This window comes from Acomys russatus, chromosome 17 (genome assembly GCF_903995435.1).
Source record: "Acomys russatus chromosome 17, mAcoRus1.1, whole genome shotgun sequence".
NCBI lineage: Eukaryota > Metazoa > Chordata > Mammalia > Rodentia > Muridae > Acomys > Acomys russatus.
The window spans coordinates 40,167,703-40,195,526 of NC_067153.1; the positions used below are offsets into that span (position 1 = coordinate 40,167,703).

Genomic DNA, 27,824 nt, shown 5'->3' on the forward strand with positions numbered 1-27,824 from the left:
TCCAGCCTTAATTTAGCTAACTTCTGAATGGCCTAAGTCAGTAAGCAAGCAAAGCCCACAGGCTTTCAGAAGCACAGCAGTGCAGAGCCGACAGGCCTCAGCTAAGTGGAATACAAACCCAGTATTTCAAGTTGACACTGCTGTACTGGCATTTGTTATACCTACAATAATCAGTGTTTGTGAAGCGCCTAGCCTATGCTAGACCTATATTGTAGGCGATATGTGTTCTCTTCTTTAATCAAAGTGAAGACTGTCAGAAACAACATGTGAAGAGCAGCAGGAGCTCATATTCACATGGGAATATCGCAGATTTTAATAATAACCCATATTTTTGGACCCAAAAATGTGGGGGAGAGTAAGTGACTACTGTGACTACTATTCCTAGTGGATTTTGTCACTGGGCAAAGGACCTCAGGAAGAGCACTCAGGAGTGGGTAGTGGTAGTGCTCTCGACGTTCTCTGGTCCATGTGTGGACCACTTAGGTACAATGATGCCTTAGCCCTCCAAACAGCTTAATATCCAAAGCTAAGTCTCTATGTACTTGGCTTCTCTAGTGTATAAATTGTTATATAACAGCAAGGCTCTACACTCCGGTTCAAAAGATGGCAAATCTTCTTAAGGTTAAAGGCCACATTAGAACAATCATAAAAACAGCTTTCTGGTTGAATCAGAAACCTGCTACAATTAGCATTCCTGCAGAAGAGTCAGTTAACTAAAGTGTATCCTCACCTTACCCCTCATTTCCAAACCTTTTTTCTCTCCCATGTGACTAAAATGGGAAAAGGTCTCCATGGTCTTTCTTCAAACCACCCTTTCCACAAACCCACATTTTAACAAAGCACTGTTTCAAGAATGCTATGTGTTACTGTGCTAAAAATCCTTCAAGAGTTTCCTGGGCTCAGCAAACAGTGACTTAATGGTCAAGGTCCTCCAGCGTATCCACCAAATGTCTCTCCCATGTCTGTCACTTCCAGTGATAACTGTTTTCATTTCCCCCCAAACTTTGCTTTCTTGCTTCTTTTCAAATGCCCATCATGTGTCAGGCACCTTTGTAAGGACATAACAGGCATAGCATCATGAAGGAAGAATTTCAACTGGTAGTAGCTGCCATAGAGAAAAATAAAAATTGAGAGTAGAGATGGAAAAGGGAGGAATCAGCACATATGTAGATGACTCCTGTATAGATGATATCCAGTACCATGTAAACAAGAAAGGAAGTCATGCAGCTAGCCAAGAACAGGGCAGTGAGCAGCTAAATGCTAAGGCCTAGAGAGAACACTGTGTCTGGTATGTTCAAATGATAAACGTCAGTCAGTGTGACACCTGTGGAGCAGAGACAAGCTTCTAAGAAGATGATGCCAACACTTCAGCAGGAGAACAAATAGCAGGGCTACGCGGGCCAGTGTAAGGCGTGTGACTTTGGATGCTCACTGAGATATCAACTACTCAGAGTTTGGGTGAGAAAAGCAACAACACGTGACATTTAAAGATCACTCTGGGGCTGAGAATCCAAATCAGTGGTACAGTGCTTGCCTACCATACACAAAGCCCTGCACTCAATTCCTAGTACTCCAAGTTAAACCCCCTCTCTCTATGTCAATTCTTTAGGTTACAGTCAGGATACTCGCCACTGTGAGGTACAGCTCACAGCTAGCCACAACTCTCTCTCTAGACCAGTGGTTTTCCAAGTGTGTTCTATATCTGCAGCATTAGCATCAGCATTGTGGGAAACTTACTAGAAATGTAGTTTCAGGCCCACCCACGTGCAAAAACTCTAAAGCTGGAAGCAGAACTAGGACATCTGCTTCTCTGAGATCAGTGCTACTGCCTAACAGATTCACTGAAGTTCCTTGTTCTTCTGAGAGACTATCAAACAGTCCCGCCTGGCCCATCTCCCCTTTATCTCTGTTATCAAAGTAAACCCAAGCCTTAGGGACAGCTCATTGCCACTTGTCTACATGTCTGTCTGAATCTCACATCCTACTACCAAGAACTGGAAGTCAACAGTGTCCTCGGCAGACTTGTCCTACAATGTGCTCTACCCCTCTGTTCTAAAAGAAGCCTGGCAGCCCCTGCAGCAAAAGCTGTTCCCCTGCTTTGGCAGAGGCAAGCATCCTCCTTGCTTCCCAGTGAAGCTTCCAAACTCATCCCCTGACCTCCACCCAAAGTGCAGATCTTTAAAGAGGTTCCACGTGCTGACTTCCTAGTCTTAGCTCTGTCTTCATGACCACTGGTAGTCTTTTGAGGACTTCGACATCCACATAGAACCAGCATTTGGCCTCCTAGATTTGTTTTCAATGTTTTTGGCACCAAATATAATTTTCACCTCCATGTACCTAGAATCATAGGCTAACACCGTCATCACCTCTAAAAACGTCAAGTGCCTCCAGGGTCATTTTCACATCAGGGAGAGTTTGTGTACGCTAGCTTCCCACTGCAGCACTTCTCCAACCTTCTTATGCGTTCTAGTCTACAAAGCGAGCCCACCCCATTTTACCGTCCTTACTTCCCATCATGTCTTTCCTTCCTTCTTAGACAGCTCAGGTGCAATGGTGCACAAGTCTCACACCCTTCCTCAGGTGTAACAGCTGTGGTACTTGCCACTCTTACACTCAAGGTTGAGCTCTATTTACCAGATATGACAGAGAGAGAAGATAAGCCAGACCCTCTTCAAAACCAATGCTCCCCTCCTATCTGGCTGTACGTGCACACACTCTGCCCTCCTCTCCACTAGAGACCTCTGTGCTGAGCTGGACAGAACACACTCTGCTCCTGCAATAGCCTTTTTCTTTCCAATATTCTGTTTCTTCATCTTTGCTTGAATCTTTCCAAGAGACGTGAAACATGCCTGACTTACCTTTAAAAGCCCTTCATCCTACATTTGCCTGCAGTTACCGTCCAATCCTGTTGTCTGCTCCACAACAGTGTGCCTCAAACCCCACACCCACCAGTTAGCAATGGAGCTCATCCCAACATTCTCCAAAACAGTTTCTCCTAGTCACTAGCACCCTACTGAGGCCAATGACAGTCGCTGGACCTTACTACCCAAACCTAGCAGCCCTTTCTTCTCCAGGTACATGTGTCTAGCTCTCTTCCTACCCAACCACATTCTTTACAGTAACTTTCAGAAATGATTCAGGGTTTTGATCTCAGCCTATTCTCTACTACATTTAATCCCCAGACTTTAAATATTCAGCAGAATACCCAATGAACCTCAGCCTTCTACCCACAGCTCATAGATCTGTGCTCCAGAGCCACTTACATATCTAACAGATATCTCAAACACAGAGACAACAACTTTACTTTTGGGGGAGGGGCTGGTTTGGGTTTTTGTTGTTGTTGTTGCTGTTGCTGTTTCTGTTTTCTTTGAAACAGGGTTTCTTTGTGTGGCCATGGCTGTCCTCAAACTCAAGAGTTCCACCAGCCTCTGCCTCTGGGATTAAAAGTGTGCACTACCACCGTCCGTGTTGTTGTCATCATTTCTTTTTAAATAGGGTCTGTCATTGGCCTGGAGATTATCAATTAGGTTACTAGGAGGCCAGAGAGTCCCAGGGATCCTCCTGTTTCTTGACTTCTCAGTGGGGAAAGTGCCCATTACCACATCTGGGATTTTTTTTTTCAAGTGCTTTACTGACTGAACCACCACTCAAATCCAGTTTTCTGGGCATATATTTATTTGTTTAAAGATAGGTTATCAATCACACTGGAATTCACTCATTATGTGGCACAGGCTAGTTTTGAACTTGAGGTGATTCTTTTTCCTCAGCCTCCCAAGTGCCTGGATCACAAGTGTGACACACCAGGACTGGCTTTCTAAACTATGTACTAAACCAAATATATCCAGAGTATAAACTCTACAATAACAACGGAAGCCTTTTGTTATCCTTCTAACATATTGATATTTAACCTTGCTCTGTATTAGAATAAGCAAACATTCTCTGTTTTGGTTTGGTTTTTAAGGTAAGTTCTTGCTTTATGGCACAGGCTGGCAAGGAACTCAGTCCTCCTGCCTAAACCTTCTAGAGTGCTAGGATTACAGGAGCACACCACCATGGCTGGCCCAAACAATCTTAAATGCTTTAAATAATCATGTCTCTGTAATCTTTCTTAACAATATTTGCCATTCTACTCAGCTCCTGGACTCAAGTTGTATTGAATTCTCTAGGGTTACACACACACACACACACACACACACACACACACACACACACACGAACAAGAGAGAGAGAGAGAGAGAGAGAGAGAGAGAGAGAGAGAGAGGGAGAGAGAGAGTGTTTTGCTAACTTATTTAAATCCTCAAGCCACTGTCTCTCTCCCTCCTCCCAAAGGCAGCCCTGCCTTACCGGAGCACAAGCTATTATCCCCTGTACTCTTATGATCTCCAGCTCGCCTACTCCATCAGACATGCCAGTTCACTTTGAAACATGATAGTCTCCTATATTTTATTTTATATTCCTGGAAAACCTGAGATCAAACCCAGAGCCTTGTCTACCGAGCTATACTCCTAGGCCTGCGTCTCTTATATTGAGAACAATCCGAACACAACTCCTCCCCACATCTAGCTTCCCACCGCATTCCTCGGAATCAAACTTGGGCGCTTGTTGCTTCCATCTTATTCCTGCGTCTCTCTCCAATGGACTCCTCCTCATCTGACCCCATTCCAGGCAGGCGTCTGTCCTCATCATCCATGCAAAATAACTCTTGCTAAAGTCACTAGTAGCCACCATGTTGCTAATTCCCAATCTCTTACCTTGGTCTCCACATCCTGTGTTTATTCCTCAAGAACAGGCTTCCTACTTCCTGTCATGGCTAGCAGGGATTTACTTCCTTTCTTGCCCCCACCTCCTCTGGAGGCCATTCTCATTTTAAGCACGTAGGTTCTGTGACACTTTAAATCTCTATCTTTCCACATTTCTCTGGACCTGTAGATGGCTATTTTACATAGTAGTTCCTCTCTGAACATCTCAAAGTTACCCCAAAATATCAAATTCAAAACCATACCCATGATCCCTTTCACCTTTCCTCCTACAAAAACCTGCCACTCATCCACATCATGGCAACACTGTGCCTATTTTACCGAGCCTCCCAGGGTTGCACGTCCCCCAGCTCTGTCTCGGGAGCACTTCACTGTAGTCACTTTACGTTTTTGAGGACATCCTTAACACAGGGGAGAAGACTTACTCAGGGATGGTTTTATAGTCTGTTTATGATGTAAATATTCAAAGCAAAAAGCTGGCCTTATGATGAGCAAGGTGTGTGCTAGTTATTTACTGAGTGACCACAGTGTGCCCTACACAGTGTCAAGTTTGTCTTATAGGTCATCTCAAATCAGGACAATCATCTGGTGTGCATGAATTTCCCTGCAGGCTAAGTAGCTTGCTCATGGCTACACAACTGGGAAGGGCACACGTAGCATGTAGTAAAGTCTCTAACACTTAGACTCTGCCCCAGATTAGGCCACCCACTAACACCACCAAGTTCACCAAAGAGGAGAATGCAAGGAGGCAAACACCACAGCCGTCTCTTTCAGAGTCCTAAGGTAATGAGCTGTACCTAATGCACAAACTGAAACACTTAGATGGTCTGTAATCCTTGCCTGTCAACTACAGGTCAGATGAATGTCCACACTGTTCAGAGGTACCGACAACTGAACCCAGCTCAACACCTTTCCTGCAACTCGGCCCACAGTGCTGCTGGCACATTACTAGTACTGAATCAAACAGCCAGATGAAGATGAAATGTGTGACATGGCATCACAGCTTTCTTGTTCTTAAAGAGCATACCTTTTAGGCATACTTACTGCTATACAAAATTCTTGAATGAGGAACAACCCTATTGTCTCATGAATATGGCAGCTGAGACAGTTAAAGGACTGTGCATAGCCACATGAGCTGGCACTCACTGACTGCTGCTGGTCCGGGCTAAGCCGGGAGAGCTCCCATCTTTCCCATGCGGCAGCATCCCAGGAATTCCTGCCTAATCCCGACCACCCAGACAACCTCCTTCACATTCAGGGTGTCTACAGGCTAGGCAATGAAAATGGTAAGGTGAGCACACATTTCTGGAACAGACAACACCCCCTATCCATTCAGGTGTCACAGTACACACAGAAAATCGCTTGGAGAGTGTGGGGGATTTGTGTGTGTCTGTGAGCGCATGTGGAGACCAGAGGATGTCTTCTTCTATCATTCCACCACCTTATGTTTGGAGACACAGTCTCCCACAGAACCTGGAGATCATGTTTTAAGTAAACTGGCTGGCCAATGGGGTCTCCATTGCCAAGTGTTGGGGTTACAGGCATACAATGTCACATCTAGATTTTCTTTTACATAGGTGCTGGGGATCTGAATTCATGTCCTTATGCATATACAACAAGCACTTTATCCACTAAGCCACTCTCTAGCTTTGAAAAAAAATCATATTTTTATGAATAGGGTGTGACAAAACACATCTTTAGCCCCAGCATTTGGGAGGCAGAGGCAGGAGGATCTCTGTGACTTCAAGTCCAGCCTGATCTATACAGTGAGTTTCAGGACAGCCTGGACAACATAAAGAGACCCTGTCTCAATAACTAGATAGGTAGATAGATTCACAGATACATAGATACATAGAAAAATGGATGGATGGGGGCTGGAGAGATGGCTCAGAGGTTAAGAGCACTGTCTGCTCTTCCAGAGGTCCTGAGTTCAATTCCCAGCAACCACATGGTGGCTCACAACCATCTAGAATGAGATCTGACCTGCAAATGTACACTGTATACAGAATAAATAAATAAATCTTTAAAAAAAAAAATAAGTGGATGGATGGATGACTATGGCACACAGAGATAGATAGATAGACAGACAGACAGACAGACAGATAAAGATGATAATGGCACACAGTGGCAGCTGCAGATTTACATGGTCAACACAACCAACAAAATCAAAGACCCTTTGGCCTATCCAGTCCTCTTGGCACAACAGCATCTCAATACAATATATGGTGTATTAGTTGGCAAGTTGTTGAGGTTCTAAGTAAAGGGACTAAGGTAAATATATGTGTAATGGTAGGAGACACACAAAAGAAATAATGGAGAATGTCATGGAGAATGTCACTGTCAGTTTCATCAAGCCTAAGTACGCTGAAATGAGATTAATTCAACTCATATCTCTTCATAATTTGTCCTAGAAATAATCAAAAGCTAGAAGAGACCATCCTTCCAGAGAAGGATGTGATCAATCCCTCACCCAGGGAAAGCTACTTAGTGTGCATTAGTGTGCCAGCAAACCCCTGAGTTCTCATAAATACAGGGCTACAAAAATAAATCAATAGAGGGGAGGAAATTACATTTCAAGGTCATATTCAGCTGGGGAAGAAGAAACAGACCAAGAAGCTTCCCTAGCACACCATACAGATATACACTCTGCGACACAGCTCCATCTTCACGCACTTCGTTAAAATGTTGGCTTCTGGCATTTACAAATGTAGCTTCCCAGAGCCAAGTAGGTTCCTGCAATTCCAGACATCTGGGCTGAAGGGCAAAGGGTAAATCAAAACTTCCAAAAGCTGGCTAGAAGCCACAGCATCACATGGAATAGTAGGCTCCCTTAGCAACACACAACAGCTGTTTGCTCAAGACAGATATGGCCATCTTTACAAGAGATTGCTGATTTTATTATTTTTTACAACTAAAAGCAAAGGGAGTAAGGTGAGCTCTGTATTATTTTCCTTAACATTCTCTTAAAAGATTTTATATTTCATCATTTATAAACTTTTCTAAGTATAAAATGTTCTCTTTACTCCAAAGTACAATGCCACAATTACCAGTAAATTAAAATAAAGTAAGGCATACATTAAGTAAATGCTTTATAATGGCTGGTTATTAATTGCTACTCCAGTTGCCATAGGCCTTATTTCTAACTATAAGCAAGTCGCTCTTTGTCACTTAATTATTTCCCTCATATAGTTTTAATAACAACAACGACATACTTCACAAGACAACTGTGAAGGACACTAGTTATTAGATAAAAACTTACCAAAGCTTATTCCTAATTAAGTGCCTTTTTATTAAGGACTGTGCCATCTACTGGTGCTATCTACAGACATGGCTTGATTATCAAAGTCAGTGTTTTCAACACATAACACACAAGCCCATCCTAATCCACAAGTAAGATTGCTACTCCTGAAGCCTCCAGCTCATGTCACCTGCCCACATCTCTTCTCCAAACCTACCAAGCCCAGGGGACAGCACTGCTCAGGGAGCTCAGCCCTTGCATGAAGCCTAACAAGATAAACAACATTCAGAAACCAAACACTGACATCGTAATCTGCCAGGCTGGACGGCCCTCACACCTGTGCGAAGAAAGGCTGCGGCCTGTGCTCTGTGGAGCCTCTGTGCAAGACAGAACCTCAGCTTTCCACTCCTTATATGTGCAAGTGCAAGCCTCACCAGAGCACTCTACTCACCCAGAGGTACATCATGGCAGAGCCGCTGCAGACTCAGCTGGCGTTGAGCCTCGACTGCAAAAAGGCACTTCAGTGAACCAGAGGAAAAGGGATACTAGAATGGGAGCAAGGGACCGAGTGGGGGGAGAACCCCTCAAATCACTTGAGTTAAAAAATCCTCTTTAAAAAATCCCCACCAGTTTTCTCCCCCCTCCTCCCTCCTCTCCGGCGGACTGTTCTGTTGTTCTCTCCTCCCTCTCACCCTCCCTCCCTCCCCCCTCTCAGGGAGTTCCCAGCCCAAGTGTCTAAACTGGAGTGTACAACACACACTCTCTGTATTTGCCTTCAGGGAATCTCTCAGTCATCCTCCTTCAAGAAGCACAATTGCCACTCACAAAGATTGTTGCAAAAGGCAGGGCCGGGCGGGGTTGATAATGAACAACCAACACCAGGTTCCAGTGTTAGACATAAATTACTTCAAACATGAGTGATACAACCAAAACACTCTGCCCTCCAAGACCAAGGCAAACACACCAAGCTTGCCCCTGCCCTGATTCTTCCGGGCACACAGATCTGCTGGCTTCACATTCCATTTCCATGACACTGGCCAGGGGCCCACTATGCTTTTTGTCACTTCATCACTAAAAGCTCTCCATCTCTAAGATTTTTAAATACAGGAAGGCTTAGACACAAACTTAAAATGGCTTTTCACAGTCATCATTATTAGCTCTTGCTGCCATTACTACTGTCTGAAAGGACCAGCAACAAGGGTTTTAGCATCACATAGCCCTTGGGTCTCTAGTATGCTACAGACTCGACTTGAGCATGTGGACAGGGAAGAGTCTGGATCTAAAGTCCTCAACCCCAAAACGCAGGTGTTAACAGTTTTTGGAGCTGCAATTAGATAAATGCATATACTGTTGTAAACCTCTGCCACAAATCCTAGTCAGTACAGGTTCTTTCTTTTTCTTTTTTTTGGTTTTCCAAGACAAGGTCTCTGTGTAGCTCTGGGTGTCTTGGAACTCACTCTTTAGACCAGGCTGGCCTTGAACTCACAGAGGTCTACCTGCCTCTGCCTCCCAAGGGATGGGATGAAAGATGAGCACCATCACTACGAGGCTACACTTTCTAAAAAAAAAAAATTAAAGATGTATACAGTGTTTTACCTATGTGTGTGCCTGCATATGTGCCTGCACACCAGAAGAGGGCACCAGATCTCAGTATTGATGGTTATGAGTCACTATGTGGTTGCTGGGACTTGAACTCAGGACCTTTGGAAGAGCAAACCTCTGAGCCGTCTCTCCGGGCCCCTACATTTTCTGATTTTAACTCAGTTTTAAACACTATGTCTTTGCATGACGTCTTCTACCCATTTTGACCAATGATGGGCAAATCACTTGTCCTGGTGGTTTTCATTCCAAAACCAGCAAATTTGCCCCTATATATGCCAATGCCCACACTCGTTCTTGACTTAACTGACTTACTACTCAGTGTTGAAACTCAAAAGCACTCCCACTTAAAACATTCAGGAGTCAGACTCAGGAAGATCCTGCAGTTTGAGGTCAAACAGCAATGGCTACAAAGTGAAACCCTGTCTCAAAAAAGCAACAAAACAAAATGAAAGCAAAGCCCACCCTAGTAGCACCTAACTCTTCTCCCAGGCCTGTCGCTTGTAACTCAACATTCACCGCCTCCACAATAACAGGTATTTATTTCCAAACCAATCTTCTCTTTACATCCTTTAGGGTATAGTTTATCTATTTCAGACCCTGAAATCTTCTGCATAATGACTGGCAAAGGGCTACAAAAATATTCCCAAAATGTTGATGTTTTAGAGGAATATTCTGCTTGGTTAACTTATTAAAAGGAAACCAGAACAAAATTGAAAACAAACAAAAACAACAGTCTACTGCCTTTCAGCTGCTTTGGGGTTTACATTTCCTCTCTGACACGTTTAAACAGCTCCCTCCAGCTTGGGAAATCTCTGAGTAAGGGCTGTAAGCAAGTCAGAGGCAAGGCAAGCTATCTTTGGCACTTGTTTCTGTGCTGCTCTGTCCTACATGCCTGCTAAAATGGTAGCGTTTTCTCTGAGTCCGGCCCTAGCCCCTTTTCAAGAACAAAAAAACAAGTATTTTTCTGAACCACTCTCCGGCCCTAAGAAAATAAATTTTGATGAAACAAACTGTTGTTTAGAGTCTGTAATATGTCCACAGCTAATCAATGCATGCAATGATCTAAATCTGAAGCCACCAGCCCCGCCCCTCTTCTATGAGAAATAATCAAAATAACATCACACTAAGAGACTGTAGTTGGAGAGGGGTGGGGGAAAAGGATATGACGTCTATGTGTAGCCCAGGTTAGCCTTGAACTCAAAGCAATCCTTCTGCTTCAGCATCCCAAGTGCTAGAAACAGCAGCCTATGCCACCACACCCAGCTTAAGACTTTGTTGCTATTCTTTAATCATACATTAAATGTGGCATCAATAAAACAAACATGATCAAGTTCAAATATTCATGTTCTCATTTTATGGGATAAGATAAAAAATAAAAATATACGTGCAGCAAAGCAAGATAAAATCCATGGGGGGAAAATCCTCAAAATAAAACAAGAAAAGTCTAAATATGTCACAAAAATCACCTTTACCAATTATCACAGGTAGAACCACTTAGAAACATCTTTGAAACCATAGGAAATGTTTATATTATAAGGTGGACAGTTAAAAGTCAAACTCCGTTGTGTTGTTCCTTCCAAACAGGAAGGACACTGACCAGCTGGGGGACGCTCCTGCGTTCATGCCCGTGCATGCTCACATTCCCTCCCTTAAAACAAAAGAAACAAAGAGGGAGGGAAAAAAGTCTTTACAAACATCAGAGTCAAATAAGGAAACCTGTGGTTTATAGCCACATCGGATTCGGGGACAGAGCACATAAAACTGCTTGGGCAGCATGTGTGGGACTCGGGTGCCACCACAGAATGGTCTAATGACTCCACACTATGTAGTGACCTTAAAACTGTGTGTCCACATTTCAAACTGTATCAGCCTCCGTGTTAGTCCAGAGGGAGTGGATCATTTTGAGGAATGAAGGAGGCATTCTTCAGGGAAGGTCTGAAGGCATCTCTAGCATGCTTGATTCTGAGAAAGATAGCCCAGGACAGCTGTGGGTGCTGTCTACAAAGCTACCATGGGCCTGCTTTTGACTGTGGCTTCCAAAAGGGCTGGATTCTATTCTGGGAAGTCTAGTGGGCCATATTTTAGACTTTTAAATATTCTAAGAAACTAGTTTTGGAGGTGGTGGCACACACCTTTAATCCCACCACTCAGGAGGCAGAGGCAGGTGGATCTATGTGAATTCAAGGACAGCCTGGTCTACAAAGTGAGAGAAACCCTGTATTGGGGTGGGAGTGGGGGTAGGGGACAGGCACAGGCCTCTGGTCTCAGGGTGTGGTGTGAGGCACAACTACTAGTTTTTGTAAGTTTCCTGTGACTGTGAAAAGCTGGGGTAAGCTGTCTACATCTCGAGGCAGCATAATTTCTGAAGAACACACCTGGAAAATCAAGTACTGAGATTTAAGAAGAACTTGAGGCAAATATCACATACACTTTCTATTTCTTTCTCCTCCAAGCCTAGAAAAGACAATAAAAGCCTCACTACAACAACAAAGCTAGAGGGCTAGGCATGTTGGCACATGCTTTCAATCCTAGCATTTAGAGGCAGAGGCCAGGCCTACAGATTAGAGTTCGAGGCCAGCCAGGGCTACAAAATGAGGTCCCATCTTTAAATTAAAAAAAAAAAAAAAGTTAAGCTAGAGATATTGGATTGGAAGTCCAGCTGAATTTGACTTCTAAAAGCTCAAAAGAATGAGCCTATTCTTAACCTTATTTTCTCAACTTAAAATAGCACGGATTCCCCACAAGGCAGCTCTGGTACTCAAATGTGCCCCATGACTAGCACCCACAGCATCGTCACCAAGAAGAAACTTCTTAGACACAGAGACTCTTGAGTTGCACTCCAAAAAGACAAGATCAAAATACACACTGCAACAAGGGCTCCAAGTGCGTTTCCTGTACAGGCAATCTCAACTACAACTACGTTCAATGCCTCACTACATCTATCACGTGTATCAAAAGTAAACGAGGCCAAAGAGTTTAACACCACTCATGCTCTCACAGTACTGAGTAAAAGGGCTGTAAGTTGATCACAAGATGACAGGATCATTTCTAAAGATTTATTTATATGTATGAGTACTCTATCTGCATGTACATCCGCAGGCCAGAAGAGGGCACCAGATCACACTACCGATGGTTGTGAGCCACCATGTGGTTGCTGGGACTTGAACTCAGGACCTCTGGAAGAGCAGACAGTGCTCCTAACTTCTGAGCCATCTCTCCAGCCCCAACATGATCATTTTAATGTCAAACTTACTCACCAACAACTGAGACTGGCAAAGTCACTTAGGAATTTTACCCTGTATGTTACCCTACACTCTACCTCTGCCCATTGTGGAGACTGAAAACAAAGGCCAGAGAGAGGACATGCTGATGAGGCACTGACAAGAGCATCCTGTGAGGGATGGCTGTTCCAGGAGAGCTAAGATAAACTCTAGCTATACACATAATAAAAGGGAAATCTCAAAGCTGGCTTCTGGGCAAAGGCAAGCAGGGTATATGTTAGGACTCTTTCTCCAATCCCAAGGGAAAGAAACCAGATCCACCATTCCTGAAATAGAAAACATTATTATCTTAAGAACACATTTCAAATATTCTCTCAAAGAACCTCCTCGACTTCTGACTTTCTTTGGTATCTCCTCCACCATAATTTCAGACTTCAAGAAGCCTTCATAACCCAGACACTTCTGTATTACCTACCCACTCCAGGTTTGCCTTCCACTGCCTCTGTCCAACTTTGAGTGCCTCAAGCATCTGCTCTAGTCACTGCCAGCAAAATCCCATCCTGGTTGAATGCAAATCTGTCTTCTGACTGTGCACCCCTCTAGCTGATGCTACAAGAGGAAAGTCCCACCGGCTGACATCACTATGTATTCACAACTGCATACTGTAAATGTGTGATCTTACCAAGGCTGTCTTTGTAGGCTTCTGCACTCTCCAAGGTGATCTTTTTTTGGGGGGGTGGGGGTGGGGTGGGGAAGAGAATCTGGAACCTGCCACATTCTCTCCCTACCACCTACTTTTAGCTGGTGCTTTCTACAAATGGGTCATTTTTAAAGTGAAGAAAGTGTCTTTTCACTGTTAAGGCTTCAGTTCTGCCTAGAGAGGCACAAGGAAACGGTATTTCTCCCACCCAGTGCCCTCCTCACTATGGTACATGTATACTATCCGCTAAGTGTCTCAGTGAAACCCTGACTCTCCTTCTGTCCACTCGTTCCTGAACCACTACAGGAAGCCTCAGCTCTTTGCTGATCATGGTCAGATAAGACACACTATCTCACCTTCTGAAAATCTCCCTGGGCAACGTCTAAGTTAGTCCTGACGTTGGAAGTCAGTCAGTCTACAATGCCCTGTGAACTGTGAAGGCCTGTGGCACTGCAATGTCCCTCAAGTGGCCCATCTGAGGACAGACTCCAAGAGTTGCATCAATCTCTATGAGTAAAATGCAAAGTTTAAGCCTAAATATTGAGTAGTGATTGGGCTGGGTAAGGCATAGTTATTAAAGGTTCTACATGCCATCCCGCACTCCCTTTCAGCCACCCGTGATCCTACCACTTTCTTGCTCACTACTTCACAGTAAAACTCAAAGAAGTCCTCGGGACCTGCCTTCTCTTTATCTCCCTACCCGTTCTGCTCCATCTGATCAACGTTTCCAAGGCCTGCACTCCACTAAGTCAACTCAGCCTCCCTCATCCACGTCATCTAATGCAATGAAGTTATCTGGCTTCTTAGCAAAATTCAACAATGACAACTTCTTAACATGCTCTCCTCTAGTTCTGAACAGGCTACAACTTGGGGTGTGTGTAGTTTTGTTTGAAGATATCACTGGTTACTCCTCAGTGGCTTTTTGGAGAGTGGGCCTTTTCCCCCTCATCAGAGAATATTCCCTGTTACTCAATCTAGGTTATTCTCTTGCCTCCGAGTTGTCTTCTCTATTCCCATAGCTTTGATCATGCTTTTAATGCCCAAGTGACATACCTAGCCTAAACTGCCTCCCTTCCCGTGATCCAGAATCCTACATGGCCCACAGGCATGACAAAATATTACATGCTCAAAACTGGTTCCTTAACCACCACCACTTCTGAAACCTAGCATGCCCCCGCCATTCCCTACCTCAGTGAACGGCACCGCCTGCAAGTACAAGAATAGGGCCCTTCCTGAAGCATTCGGCTTCCCTTGGTATCTCTCTCATAACCCAGGGGGACATCTCTTTCCTAAAGCTCACAATAGTTTCCCCATTTCTGTTGCTGTCCCCCTTCAAAATACCTACACATTGCAGCCACAAAACAAGATCATAGCACACAACACTCCCACCATCTCCAATGTCAGCACACACAGGGATTTTTTTTCTATCCAAACTCCTTTAATGTTCTCTGTGCTCTGCTAGGTTCCCAAACCACCAGCCTTACTTCAAACCATTATCTTGTCCCTATCAATGCTCTGAATACACTGGGGTCTTATGTCAGCTCCTGACCTGGTAAACACCATCCCTCTTCCCCACACTCTAAACCCTTTTATTCCTTCATCTCCAAATTTCTCTGCACTCAACCTTTGTTCTTGACAAGGCTAGCTCCTCTTATGGCTCAAGTCTTAACTTAAACACCCTTCCCTGAAATAAGACTCGCCAGCTACTCCACTGAAGTGAGGCCCTTCCTCCCAACCCTTGGCCCTCTATCGCCATGGCCTGCTTCTTCTCTTCCTGACAGCTCCACAAACTCTTTAGACATTCCTCCCCTTGTCTGCGGCTAGTTTCTCCTTTAGAAAGCAGTGCTTTGCGACTCAGGCAGACACAAGACTTTCTATCATGGCACACTTGTTTTATCCCTTGACTTCTTGTTATGGAAGGTCAAAGTTATTCGGAGGCATTTCTGGCACGCAGCAACTGTTTAACCAGTCCTATAAATAAAATTAGAGTGCTACTAATTTGCCCCTAGTTACCAAAGGACAGAAAGCTTCACCATCACTACAGACCAAAAATAAACATTAGCACCAGTGACTTCAAAATACAGCAGTTAGAAAGAATCAAAATACTAGTATTAAAGGCAAGTCCAATTTACTCATTTATTTTAAGCTAATTTAATAATTAATATTCCAAACTGCCTCATTTCTAATGCTGTAAATTTATTCTTGTTGTGATAAAAACCACCCAACTGAACAGCACTTAATGTCACATAAGGGACACGCAAGTCTAAACCCCTGAGGTGGGCCTATGTGGCTATTCAAATTCCTCAATTCAAAGTACAGTTCCTCGGCCACACATGGCTGGTGGATAGCAGCATGGACATGGCAAACACAAAACATTTTCACCAACAGAAAGCTGTGTGGACAGAATGGTAATGACCAGGAAGCAGAAGGCCTCTGAAGCACTGTTGTGTGCCTTCTGAGTGGGAAAGCTCCCAAGCCCTTTTCTCTGAAAGCAGTTTTTAGGTTAGAAGTTCAGCCCTAGTGATCTGGCTAACTGCACACCAAAGTTTCAAAGTGAGGAAAGCAATGTAGGGAGTAGTAGGACATGAGGTGCTGTGTTAGAGATAAGGAAGACGCAAAAGGCAAAACAATAGCAAAAATCAGCATTTGGTAAGGAATGCCAGCCCCCACTCCCACAGCATGCCCTGACACACCCAGCCATCTCAGGTGTTGACAGTTGTGTTATAATCCACTTTCAGAAGTGTCTATATTTACATTTCACTGTTGAGGAAAAAAGCTATGTAGCACTTCCTTAAAGAACTCACTTCCAGTGACTGTTCTTAAACATCGTGGTTCTCCAAGGCGGAAATCCTCTCAGCTAGTTAGGATTCTCAACAACAAAAACACCCATCCAAAAAGTGTTCTGAATGGTTAAATTTAAGACTTCAGTTTACCAAATATGAGCAAAGCAGGTTACAAAGCAGGTATCTAAGAGAGTAAGACACGTCCCCTACTTTTCTTTAACTACCTTTGAACCACACAACAGAACACCATGGGAGTATGGGGGTGGGGGGTGTGTGTGTGCTAAATGGTATCACAAGTGAAGAGAGAAAGGTTCAGAATGATGTATCTCACATTACCAATTACTTTAAAAAGGCAAACAGCCACATAGACGGCAGAAACACCAATCATCTTTCACAGTGGTTCTCAACCTTTCTAATGGTGCAACCCTTCAATACAATTCCTCATGTTGTGGTGACTACACCCCGTCAACCAGAAAATTATTTCACTGCTACTTTTTTCAAGACAGGGTTTCTCTGTGTAGCCCTGGCTGTCCTGGACTTATTTTGTTTTGGTTTGGTTTGGTTTCTTGGGACAGGTATATCCTTGACTGTCCTGGACTCCCATTGTAGACCAGGCTGGCCTCAAATTCCCAGGGATCCACCTGCCTCTGCCTCCGGAGTGCTGGGATTAAAGGCATGGACCACCACCACCCAGCTCACTGCTACTTTATAACTGTAATTTGGCTACTGTTATGAATCATAATGTAAACATCTGATATGGGACTCTTGTGAAGGGATGTTCAACATCCCCAGGGGGTGCAGCCCACAGGTTGAGAACTGAGACTTTAGAGGAAGGAATGAGGTGGCAACTTTTCATATGACTGCTGTGTGCTTTTCAGAGACTGATTCAAATAAATTTGTCATTAATTTTTTAAGAAAAGATAACAATCTTGGCTAGGCAGTAGTGGCACATACCTTTCATCCTAATACTCAGGAGGCAGAGGCAGGCAGATCTCTGAGTCTGAGGCCAGCTTAGTCTACAGAGAGAGTTCCAGGACAGCCAGGGCTACACAGTAACAATCTTTATTTATTTATTTTTTTAAAGTAAGTCTGTATTCCCCACAAAATGGATTGTATTCTAATGGCTTATACAGGCTTTAAAAAACTAAAATATAATCAATCATTTTTAAGAATTTCCTTTATCAGATATTTAAATGTTTCACTCATGTTTTATGGCCCACATTACTGAACCTAAAATAATACTAACTGCACACAGATAGATATGCAGACTAAGTCATCTTATTGGAGAATGTGGCTCGCTGGATAGGAAGAGATTAAACAAGCCCCCAGGGAGGCTGCAGAAGCCTTCTATGCCATATGGCTGCGCCATAAGACCTCTCAGACAGGCACTGAGGCTGAGAATGCTGGTGGTACCCCTTCCTTAGTAACCACGCCATGGTTTCCATTCTGGCACATGGCCAAGGGCACTGTCCAGAAGGCGGCTCTTCTGCCTTACCTAACAGCAACTAGGCTCTTCTCCCTAGTCCTCACTGCAGCCAAGTGTAGATAGACGACTAAGCTCTGCCTAGAAAAGTTATTTGAAGTCCTGTCCTCGTAGGAGAGTCATGCCTTACTGCCCTGCCCCACACACCTGTGCCAAAATTTGAATCACTTTGTAGGAAAGGGAGCTAAGGGGCTGAGGAAATGGCTCACTGGTTAAAGTGCCTGCTATACAAGCATGAGGACCAGAGCGCAGGTCCAAAGGAGCAGCATAAACAGCCAAGCGTGACAGGGCATGCTCACGACCCCAGTGCTGGGGAGTGAGGAGGGAGACAGGCGGGCCGGGCCCTTCAGGCTTCTTGGTCAGCCAGTCTAGTCAAGATGTTGAAGAAACAAATAGCTGAAGAACACCAGAGGAAGACAGCTGAAGCTGACCTCTGGCCTCCACCTGAACAAAAGCACCTCCCACCCAACACACGCCAAAGAAATGATAAAGGAGAGAGGGAGAAGGGAAAAAGATGGAAGGTGGAAGGGAGAGGCAGGAGGGGAGACCCCACCAGTAGAAAACCCAACAGCAGCAACCATGAGGCCCCTACCAGCCTTGGCCACCTGTGCTCAGACTTATTTTTTGTGAAAGACAAATAAACCTCTCTTATTTAAGTAAATAACCTCTCTTATTTGAAAAGTCGTTTGTGTGTTTGGGGGTTTTGGTTTGGTTATTCAAAGTAACCTTTACCCAAATGATTTATTTCACACTAACTTAAAATCCCATTCAACTTCATTTGGAAGCATAGAAATTACTATAAATAGCAAAAATGTACAAATGTAATGACTAACCAACTGTCTATCCAAGAGTGTTGAAATGTCTGAACAGGAAATCCTGGCCAAGAAGTCAACTAGTCAATCCCCCTAGCTTCCTGTCCCTGAGCACTCTCACCGAAACTGAAACCAAAGCTTAACATAGCAGTCCTGAGTATTGCTGAGAGGAACAGTCAAATACAGGCCAGAGAGATGGACTGGCAGGTACAGGAACCTTAGCATGGTGACTTGAGTTCACTCCAAAGAATCCACATGGTGGAGTCAGAACGGACTCCTAAAAGGTCCTCTGACCTCCACATGCACAGCCATGGCCACACACAATCCCTGCCCCCTTTCAAGTACATGCTCACATATATTCACATTATTATATATATTCACATTATTATATATTCACAGTGGTCACCATTACCACTGCAGCGGACAATGGGCAAATGTTAGAAAACAAACAAAAATTACGTGAAAACAATTAAGTAGGCATAAACTCGGACTTGTAACCCAAATAAATCAGTGAATTTGTCTAGCCTCTTTTCACAACTTTCTCCTTTCTGTATCTTTCCAAAACTATTCTACTGGGAACTTCAGTTCCCTTCTAGGAATGGAAGGGAAGCCATAATAAAACAAAGAATAGTTAAAGGCTTAAAATGCCTTGTGAATGGTCCACTGAAGTCTTTAAGCTGCCCTACAATTTCACAAACTGTCCACTATATGTGAATTTGCATGTGTATCTACGATGCACATATATGTATATATGGCATATACATACTACCTGTGTGCCTAGTGACCAAGGAGGCAAGAAGAGAGCATTAGACACGCCCCCTGGAACTGGGGTTACAGAAATCTGTTTGCTGCCGTGTATCCTGGTCCTATAGAAGAGCAAGCAGCAAGTGCTCTTAACTGCTAGCCATCTCTCCAGCCCCCCCAAGAACTTTTCAAGTAATGATTTCATTTTTCTTTTAAAAATATTCTTTCAAGTCAAAAAGGCCAAGTACATGTATAGCTCTACTTTGTGAGAACAAAGCCATAAACCTTCTGAGAAGAGGGACACGGGCTCCTCAACCTTCATGTCACACACACAGTTTATTCTGATGATAAACAAATCTTAAATTTTCAATTTCAGCATTTTGGAATTTTATTTTCAAAACAAAACTGGCTTAGTTTCTTTAAGATTTGTGTACTCACCAGGTGTGGTGATACACACCTTTAATCCCAGCACTTGGGAGGCAGAGGCAGGTGGTTCTCTGTGAGTTCGAGGCCAGCCTGGTCTACAAAGTGAGTCCAGGACAGCCAAGGCTACACAGAAAAACCCTGTCTTGAAAAACCAAAGAAAGATCTGTGTACCCATAAGTTGTTTAACACTCAACATGTGGGTTACAATTTGAAAAAGTACACGAAATCACCTCTTTTCTGAGGCCATTTATGGTGACTCTTACTCCATATGCACTGAACTTGAATCACACCGCTGCTGTGTTGCTCAATCCCGGCCAGTTTAAAAAGATTCAGAATAACTGAGAATTAAACTTTAAGTAATTTTACTATTTGCCCAATTTAAGAACTAATAGACGTTTTTGACAAAGTTTACAAATACTGATAGGAAGAAGAAGAAGAAGAAGAAAAAAAAAACTACTAAGGGGTGTCAAAGATGAGCTGACAGGCAGACAGATGCCAAAACTGCAACAAAATTTAAAGAGCTACAGTCAGATAAGGGGAGTGTGAGAAACCGGCTCCTGACAGTTCCAGATTTTATTTCTCCAATGAAAGGGCTGGTTTATGTAGCTTCTGCTCTGAACTGCCGTATTTATTCAGCTTTACAGGGCCAGCTGTTAGGAAGAGAGCTGCCCAACTGCCTAGATGAACATTTACAGCACCAGCTCCTGGGCCTGAATGCAGGTGATGGCCAACTAGCAAGGAGAACTGCCTGGAGTGACCTAGGTCTGCAAGAGAATGGCCTATCTAAAGCCACACTCGACAGACCGTACTGTTCTATGCCGATCTAACCAGTGCTTTCCATAACAAAGAGCTCCTAAAAATTAGTGCCACCACTAGTTTCAGGTTGTAATAATACTTTTAACAACACAAATTAGTCCATTGTGATTCATATTAATTATTTCTGGAAAACAGTTTATTTTTAGTAAATATTATAGTCCCCCACATGGGAAGCTACAAACCATGCCAGAAATGTTCTTTGAGGAGATAAAATCCTATTAATAGCCCTATCAGTTGCTCCTCACTTAGGTTGGAACATAGTTTCCACTTTAAGCTGATGTGACCTCCCCTGACTTCTCTGGGGCTAATACTGCTCTCATCTCAAGTCTCCATGTTTATCTTTATCTCTAGGTACTTAAGTGAAGCAAGCATGGCAGAGAGGACAGAGAAAGAAGCTCCTTTTCCTAAATCTTCTCCCACAGCACAGTGTAAGGTAAATTATGGGAGCTTAAAAGGAGTCCTTCCTGTGGTATGCTTTGTGGGTGGGAACTCCTTGGATATTCAACAGCCATCCACAGCAATCCCACACAGCAAGCTACTCAAGTGGCGATGGGAACACCAGAGGGCCCGTGGTGTCTTCATCTGTGCTTGATCTCATTCTAATTCTCAAAACAGCGCCAAAGAATAAACATCATTGTCTATGTATAAAGCATAATATAGTGTCTGATTTTTTTTTTTTTAAGCTAAGCAAGGGAACCAAAAACTAAATGTAAGAGATTAACTTTTAATCCCAGCACAAGGCTACACAGAGAAACCCTGAGGGGTGGGGGTGAGAATGAATCTTGAGAGGGGGAGGTAGCCAGTTGTGGTGGTCTGTGCCATTAATGCCAGCACTGGAGAGTCAGAAGCAGGTGCATCTCTGTGAGTTTGAGGCCAGCCTGATCTACAGTGAGTTCAGAAGGGGTCGGGTGCTGGCGATGACTCAGGGTTAAGAGTACTGGCTACTCTTCCAGAGGACCCAGGTTCAATCCCCAGCATTCACATGTCATCTCACAAAAGTCTAATTTTAGTTCCAAGGGATCCAACACTTCCCTCTTCTGACCTCCACAGGCACCAGGGATCGAAGTAATCTACATACATGCAGACAAAACACATAAAAACAAGTAAAAAATTAAAACATGCATATACAAAAGTTAAGTGGGGCTGACAAAATGCCTCGGCTAAGTTCAATCCCTGAGTCCCACAGCAGAAGGAAAAAGCAATTCCCTCAAATTGTCCCCTGGCCGCCACAAATGCACCATGGTGTATATACGTGCCTGCCTCTCCCACAAATAAAGAATTTCTAAATTTAAAGGACTAATAGACATGAGATCTAACTCTCCCAGCTCCTGGCTGTACCAGCCTCTACTGCTGCTTAGGGCACGAGGAACGTGTAGAGCCCATCGGCCTGCTTGCAGCAGAGCAGGAGGCAGGACTGGCTTTTTAGCATGGGACTAAAGGCAAAGAATTCAAGTTTTCAGAGGACTGAAAGTGAGATGGCTGGGGGGATGTCCAAGGTGTTTTCTGCCATCCAGTGGAATCTAGTCTGGGCAGTAGAGCCAGATGGGCCTTCCTAGAGAAGCAACCTTGGGAATTGGACAGCCTCTCTCGAGCCTGCTGTTTTCTCATCTATAAAACTGAGTGAGCAGTATTTGTAAGAATTTGGCAAAAAGTAAGCTGCTTCAGAATAGGCCCCTACTATATGTCAAATGCTTCCCCCCATACCTCAGACCCTAGGGATATAGGAAAAGTGGTTAGTAAAGCCATATGCCTTAATCCTGCTCTGGTCTCTTTTCTCCCCCCTCTCATTTTGCAGAATAGGTCATCAAACCCCAGAAGGCAAAGTAGCTTTCCCAGTTATACTACGGGTTAGTGACAGAATCGGAGCTAAGCCCAGCTCTTTCTTGCTCAGTCCATTCACATCTCTTGGAGGGGAGGGAGGTGGCTCAGAGCCGGTACTGCTGTCCCTTCTGTGATTCAGCCACCCAAGAGTTAAACACTCAGCCTTACTAGGACTAGAGATGCCAGGCAGGGCCTTATGGGAAGAGGCCAGAGAAGCAATGATTGGTTGGTTCCCAAAGGGATGGGAAGAAGAAGAGAGAAGAATGCCACCATTCTCCACAGTAAACAAGAGCGGAGCATCTGCTCAGGTTTTCCACTCAGTCTGTGACATATTTCTGAATACCAGTGACCACCAAGCTCAGGAAATGGTCACTTCTGACTTTCACCAAAAACCAAAGCCTCTGCTGTTCTAGGACTAGATTCCTAAGAATACAGTTGGGATGACTAACCACTTATTAGTGCAGTTTCATGTTTCCACAGGGCCCCACACTCAAGCTCTGGTGCTGAAAGCTGACACTGACACCCTCCCCCCTTACACAGTGGACCCAGCCTGTCTTCGCTCTACCTGTTTTTTCACTCTGACATTTTGGAAACACGACTTGGCTACTCAAGCCCATTCCCTGCTCTGGTCTGTCTCTCTACTCTCTTTAAGAAGGATCCTATCAAAAAAGGAAGAAAGCGTTGGGGAAGGGGAGGAAGGGAGGGAAAGGGAGGGGAGAGGAGGAGAGAAAGCAAGGGGAAGACTGATTTTGAAAGAAATCGCTCTCTTTTCAAGCTATAACTCTGCAATTGTGTTAACACACACACGGTGAAGGAAGAGAAGAGAGAAACCTAATATGCTGCCAAATCCTTTGGGAGGTCTGCCCAAGTCATTAAGTCAGGCTGGGGCCACTTAACTGGATTAGCTGAGGTGATGCCCTTCAGTCCTAGCTACATTCTCTCCCCCAGGGTGGACGCAGGAAATGTGAGCCCCTCGTGCCATAACTATACAACTCAATTGCTCCAGAGTTCCTATGCCCCATCTCAAAATTTTACAGAAAGTGTATCTGTTCTGTGAAGAGAATTGGAGCAGCATTTGCTCTGCCTTGCAGCTGACAAGGATTCGACATACTAAGCAGCAAAGTCACTGAAACCAGCTCTGTGCTCTTTGTAGCTAAAAAGCACCACAAATTCTAAACTGGTAGGGGCGGCAGTGGCAGGGGCTCCCACTCAGTGGCAAAGCTGGGAGCCTAAACCAAGTCCGTGCAGGGATGAACTTGAGCTCACCTTTGGGTGGCCTCAGAACCAGGGCTGGGCCACATCCTCTCCTGCCCAACCGAACAAACCAGAAAGGCTGGACAGCCCCATCTCTTCAAAAATGGAGATTGTGGAAGACCTGCAATCATTCTGACCTTAAGGGCAAAAACCCCTGAACAGAGCTGAGGAACTAAGCAGCAGGGTCTTCTTCCTACAGCTCCTCTCTTTGTTGGCTCCGGATCCCAAAGCCAAGTTTAACTCACACTATGTTGCTAAGGCCCTCTGCTAACACAGGTGCCTCCTGTGTACATCTCAGAAGCACTGGTCACCAGGCAGTCTTTTCTCAGGAATGTTCAGCAAATTAACTACTCAGGGGAGACAGGAACATAGCTGTTAGGAGCACAGGCTGACTGTCAGGAAGGTCTAGGCTTAAATACCTGTTCCACCACTTTCAGCCTCTGAGACTCAACCTCACTAAAGCTCTGTCTATGTATCTGCAAAACACAGCTTCTTCCAGTTGCCTTAGAAAGAGAATGATGGTTAAGATAATGAGGAGTTGAACGAAGGTGTACATAGGTGTATTACTTAGTGTGTGCCTGATGCATAGTAAGCATTCCATAAATAGTAGCTGTTGCTATAAATTATAATGCAGAGCTGTAAAATGACGCTGTGAGAAGTAACACGGCCAGTTGACAACCGTCCTATTAGCATTTCTGTTCTTTGTCCATCCCATGGGTGCAATATAAACAACATGAGAATGCTACAGACCATGGAAGGAGTAGAATGCAATACACCATATCTCTGCCAGAGACTTGTAGCTGGAAGCACAGAGAAAAGAAAGTCATGAAGCCAGACAGTGAGCAGGGTCTCAATACAGAGTCAGCCCTCAGCTTAAGAGCCCCACTGCAACGTGCTGCATAGTGAACAGATCTGTGGAGATTTAAAAACAAAAACAAACAAACAACAACAAAAACCACACCGGAGTGCTCCAAAGCAAACCCTCTCCGATCTGCACACATAAAGAGCGTGGGGCGGACAGCTGGAAATGTGGGTAAGAAGGAGAAGGACTCTGGCTGCATCTCTTCACATCTTACTAGGCGTGGAGCTGACAACCATAAGCAACTCTCTAGGCAGACATTGTAAGGTAGCTGCTTGTTAGACTAGGGCCCATGCTTTTATCAAACAGAAATACGCTCTCAAGGAATTACAATCATATAATCACAGACAGACACACTCACCACATAGAGGGAGGAGTTAGTCAATCTGGGTCCTGAGCTTACAACCCAGTGCTGTTAGGACTGCTGTCTCTTGAGATTTTCATCATCACAACCCTGACCTGTCAAACTCACACCCACCCACTCCTCGAAGCCTGCGTGTTGGAATGGAGCAAGACCAGGCCAAGCCTTGGTCATGACAGTACATGTCCATCAGGAAACTGCTCTGGGGAAAGCGCACACTGATAATAAGAGCCCTGTATCCCAGGCCCACCTCTTTACTACCTACAGTAGGCATACCAGACTATGGCTTGGAATAAGTTAAAAAGAAACAAACACACACCACTCTCTGACTTGGTTTCCCCAACTGCAGAACCAGGATGACATGACTAAACCCAGCTCTGAGCTGAAGCCCCAGCTAATGTTCCTACCCTGGGCTGTTTTCATGTTGGAAGACGTGCCAGTAAAGAGCCAAGGCATCAAGACAGGTAATTACAGCTCATTCTCTAGACCAGACTGACAGTTCAGGTCCAGTCAAGACACATCTCTGGAGTATAAAATAAAAGCAAGCTGCAGGAAACAATAGGCAAACGGAAAATCACCTGACACCTGGAAGGGCACTTTATTGGCTTGTAAAGAAACCCTCCCACACACCTCAGCTAAGAAGGACATTCAGGGGACTGAGTTATCCTTCATACTCCACACAGGAATGATGGCAGCTACATCTGACCAGTGGATTAGGCCCTAACCAAAGGGAGCTGTCTGCGCTGGGCAAATCATATGGGCACAAACAATCTCACACTGCCTGCACTCAGCAAACTGCCAACTCTTTAGAAAAGATGCTCAAGGGACTCAGTGCCACGGGAACCAAGGGCAACTGTAAACAGATTAGATCAGCAAAGGCCTCTCCAGTTCCACATGAGGTGCTGCAGAGGTGATGTGCTGGCCAACACACAAGATTTACACAATGGGCTCCCTGAAAGCCACATGTGTCCAGGTTAGAAGCATTGCTGCTCTGCCACAAACGATCCACAAAGAAGCAGTTGCCAGCCATTCTACTTGTTTTGTTGTCAGTTACTGATACTCTGCAGGCCTGGTATGTCTGTTTTACATAGCAGTTCCCCATAATCCAAGAATTACCAAAGCTTATTTAATGTCACATTTCCTTTACCCTTTCTTCCTAGCATTAAAATATATATATATATATATGTATGTATTTTTTTTTCAAGAATAAGTTTTTACATCATAGCCATAGAAAGAAACATGACTTAGCAACAGCAAAGAAAAGGAGCCACTGACACAACCCCCACCCAGCACGGGTGGATGCATGAATACGCAGGATAAGGAAGCCAGACTCAAAGGGCCCAGACCTAACTATATGTAAAGAAAAATCCATCAAGAAAACAGCAAAAGGAGTGGCTGCCCACAACCCGGGGCATGGGTGGAATCCAGGAATCAGGAAGGGATGACTAAGTGGGAAGCAGCTTTGGATGAAGTGATGACATTGTTCTGCATCTGATGGTGGGGTGGCCGAACAACTCTGTGAGCATATACAAAGTCAGTGGAATTATGTACACTAAATGATTCAACTGTATAGCATACAGGTTATAGAGCTCAGAGCCAGCATTTTAAAAACCTCCGAAGAAATAGCAGCTTTCTTCTGGAAGGAAAGTTGATGAGGGAGATTTGGTTTTCCAGCCAGCCATCTGTTTTCAATGCCTGCCAGCTCCTGCCTGTGACTTCTCTAGCCCCATTTTCTGTTCCTCTGAAGTATCCAGGTCAGGCTTCCTTCCACCTTCCTCAAGAGAACAACGGGGCTCATGTCAGCTTGATTTGGTTCTTATAGCCAGTCCATGCTCAGTCTTGACTTTAGTATCCTTCCCCACACATCTAATTGTTCCGTTGTGCAGTAGGGAGAGTGAGGTCATACACAGACACACTGCCATGAGAGAGAGATATGCAATGGCCCGAGTCATCATGAGAGCAGACGACAGCCCTGGTTTTGGCTGCTTCAAACTTTAGGGCTGAGAGCAAAGCAGTAAGTTTCTTTAACTCTCGCTTTCAGCACCCACTTCTGTAAGTTGGAAATACTGCCTAACAGAGTTAATATATGTGGGCTATAGCAAAAGTTAAGCAACATAATCTATGTGAATAATTAACATGATGCCTATTGCCCGAAAGTACTCGATGATAAAACCAATTATAGAAACTGTATACCCAGTTTTCCTCATGTCACCTAACCAGCAGGTTGGCCTCCATGCCAAAAGGCCAGTGATAAAAGCAGTTTATTAGCACCAGACCAGTTATAACCGCTTCCTAGATGGCCTGGTCCAGTTTGCTCAAGTCCAGGTGCATGCTGGGTACTACTGGCACGCTCTTCAATTTGTTTTTCTATTTTCCAACTCACTTTTAACCTCAAACATGCCTCTCCAACTTCACCTCCCTCCTCTATCACCATCTGTATTTATCATCTTAAGTTTGACACTTTTAAGCCACCCTGGATAACTGTTGTCCAGTACAGCACTAACAGTCCTATTCTTCTTAAGTGTATCATGAAAACTACTTAAGACAGAACTTGATACTCTCACAGTGGAATACTAGGAAGCCACCCCCCTCCCCCAAAAAAAATCCTCCAGTAGTTAATAGCATGAAATGAAATTTCCAGTAGCGTAGGCTTGAGTTGGGAGCCTATCAATACAACTGACATTCTGGGAGTAAAATTAAAACGTGCATATACACAAAGAGGCTGCATACAAACAAGACTAAAACAATTAGCAGAACGGTTCAACACACTACAGAAACTTTCCTTTTATCCTTTTGATCTACTATGTATTATATATTTTCTCTAATGGATGTGTACTGCTTTTAAAGACTTTAAAACATGAATTCAATGCCTCAGTACTCACTTAGCAACTAGCACATGCCTGTCAATCAGAAGGACCAGGGTTCACAGATTCCCCACCACTTATTA

General features: G+C 44.2%; 1 protein-coding gene across 34 annotated transcripts in view; it reads right to left on the minus strand.

Moving 5' to 3' along the window:
* Positions 1–27,824, minus strand: part of Rbfox2 (RNA binding fox-1 homolog 2) — a 271,178-nt gene that overhangs the window by 151,166 nt on the left and 92,188 nt on the right. The window contains exon 1 of one of the 34 annotated variants that reach the window (XM_051159894.1): positions 8,447–8,647. The exons of 32 other annotated variants lie outside the window; for them this stretch is intronic. In XM_051159894.1, the coding sequence (XP_051015851.1) occupies positions 8,447–8,461 (15 nt within the window). In that variant the 5' untranslated portion in view covers positions 8,462–8,647. Of the gene's footprint in view, positions 1–8,446; positions 8,648–27,824 lie in introns of those variants that run through there. One more of the 34 variants, XM_051159893.1, reaches the window with a different exon arrangement.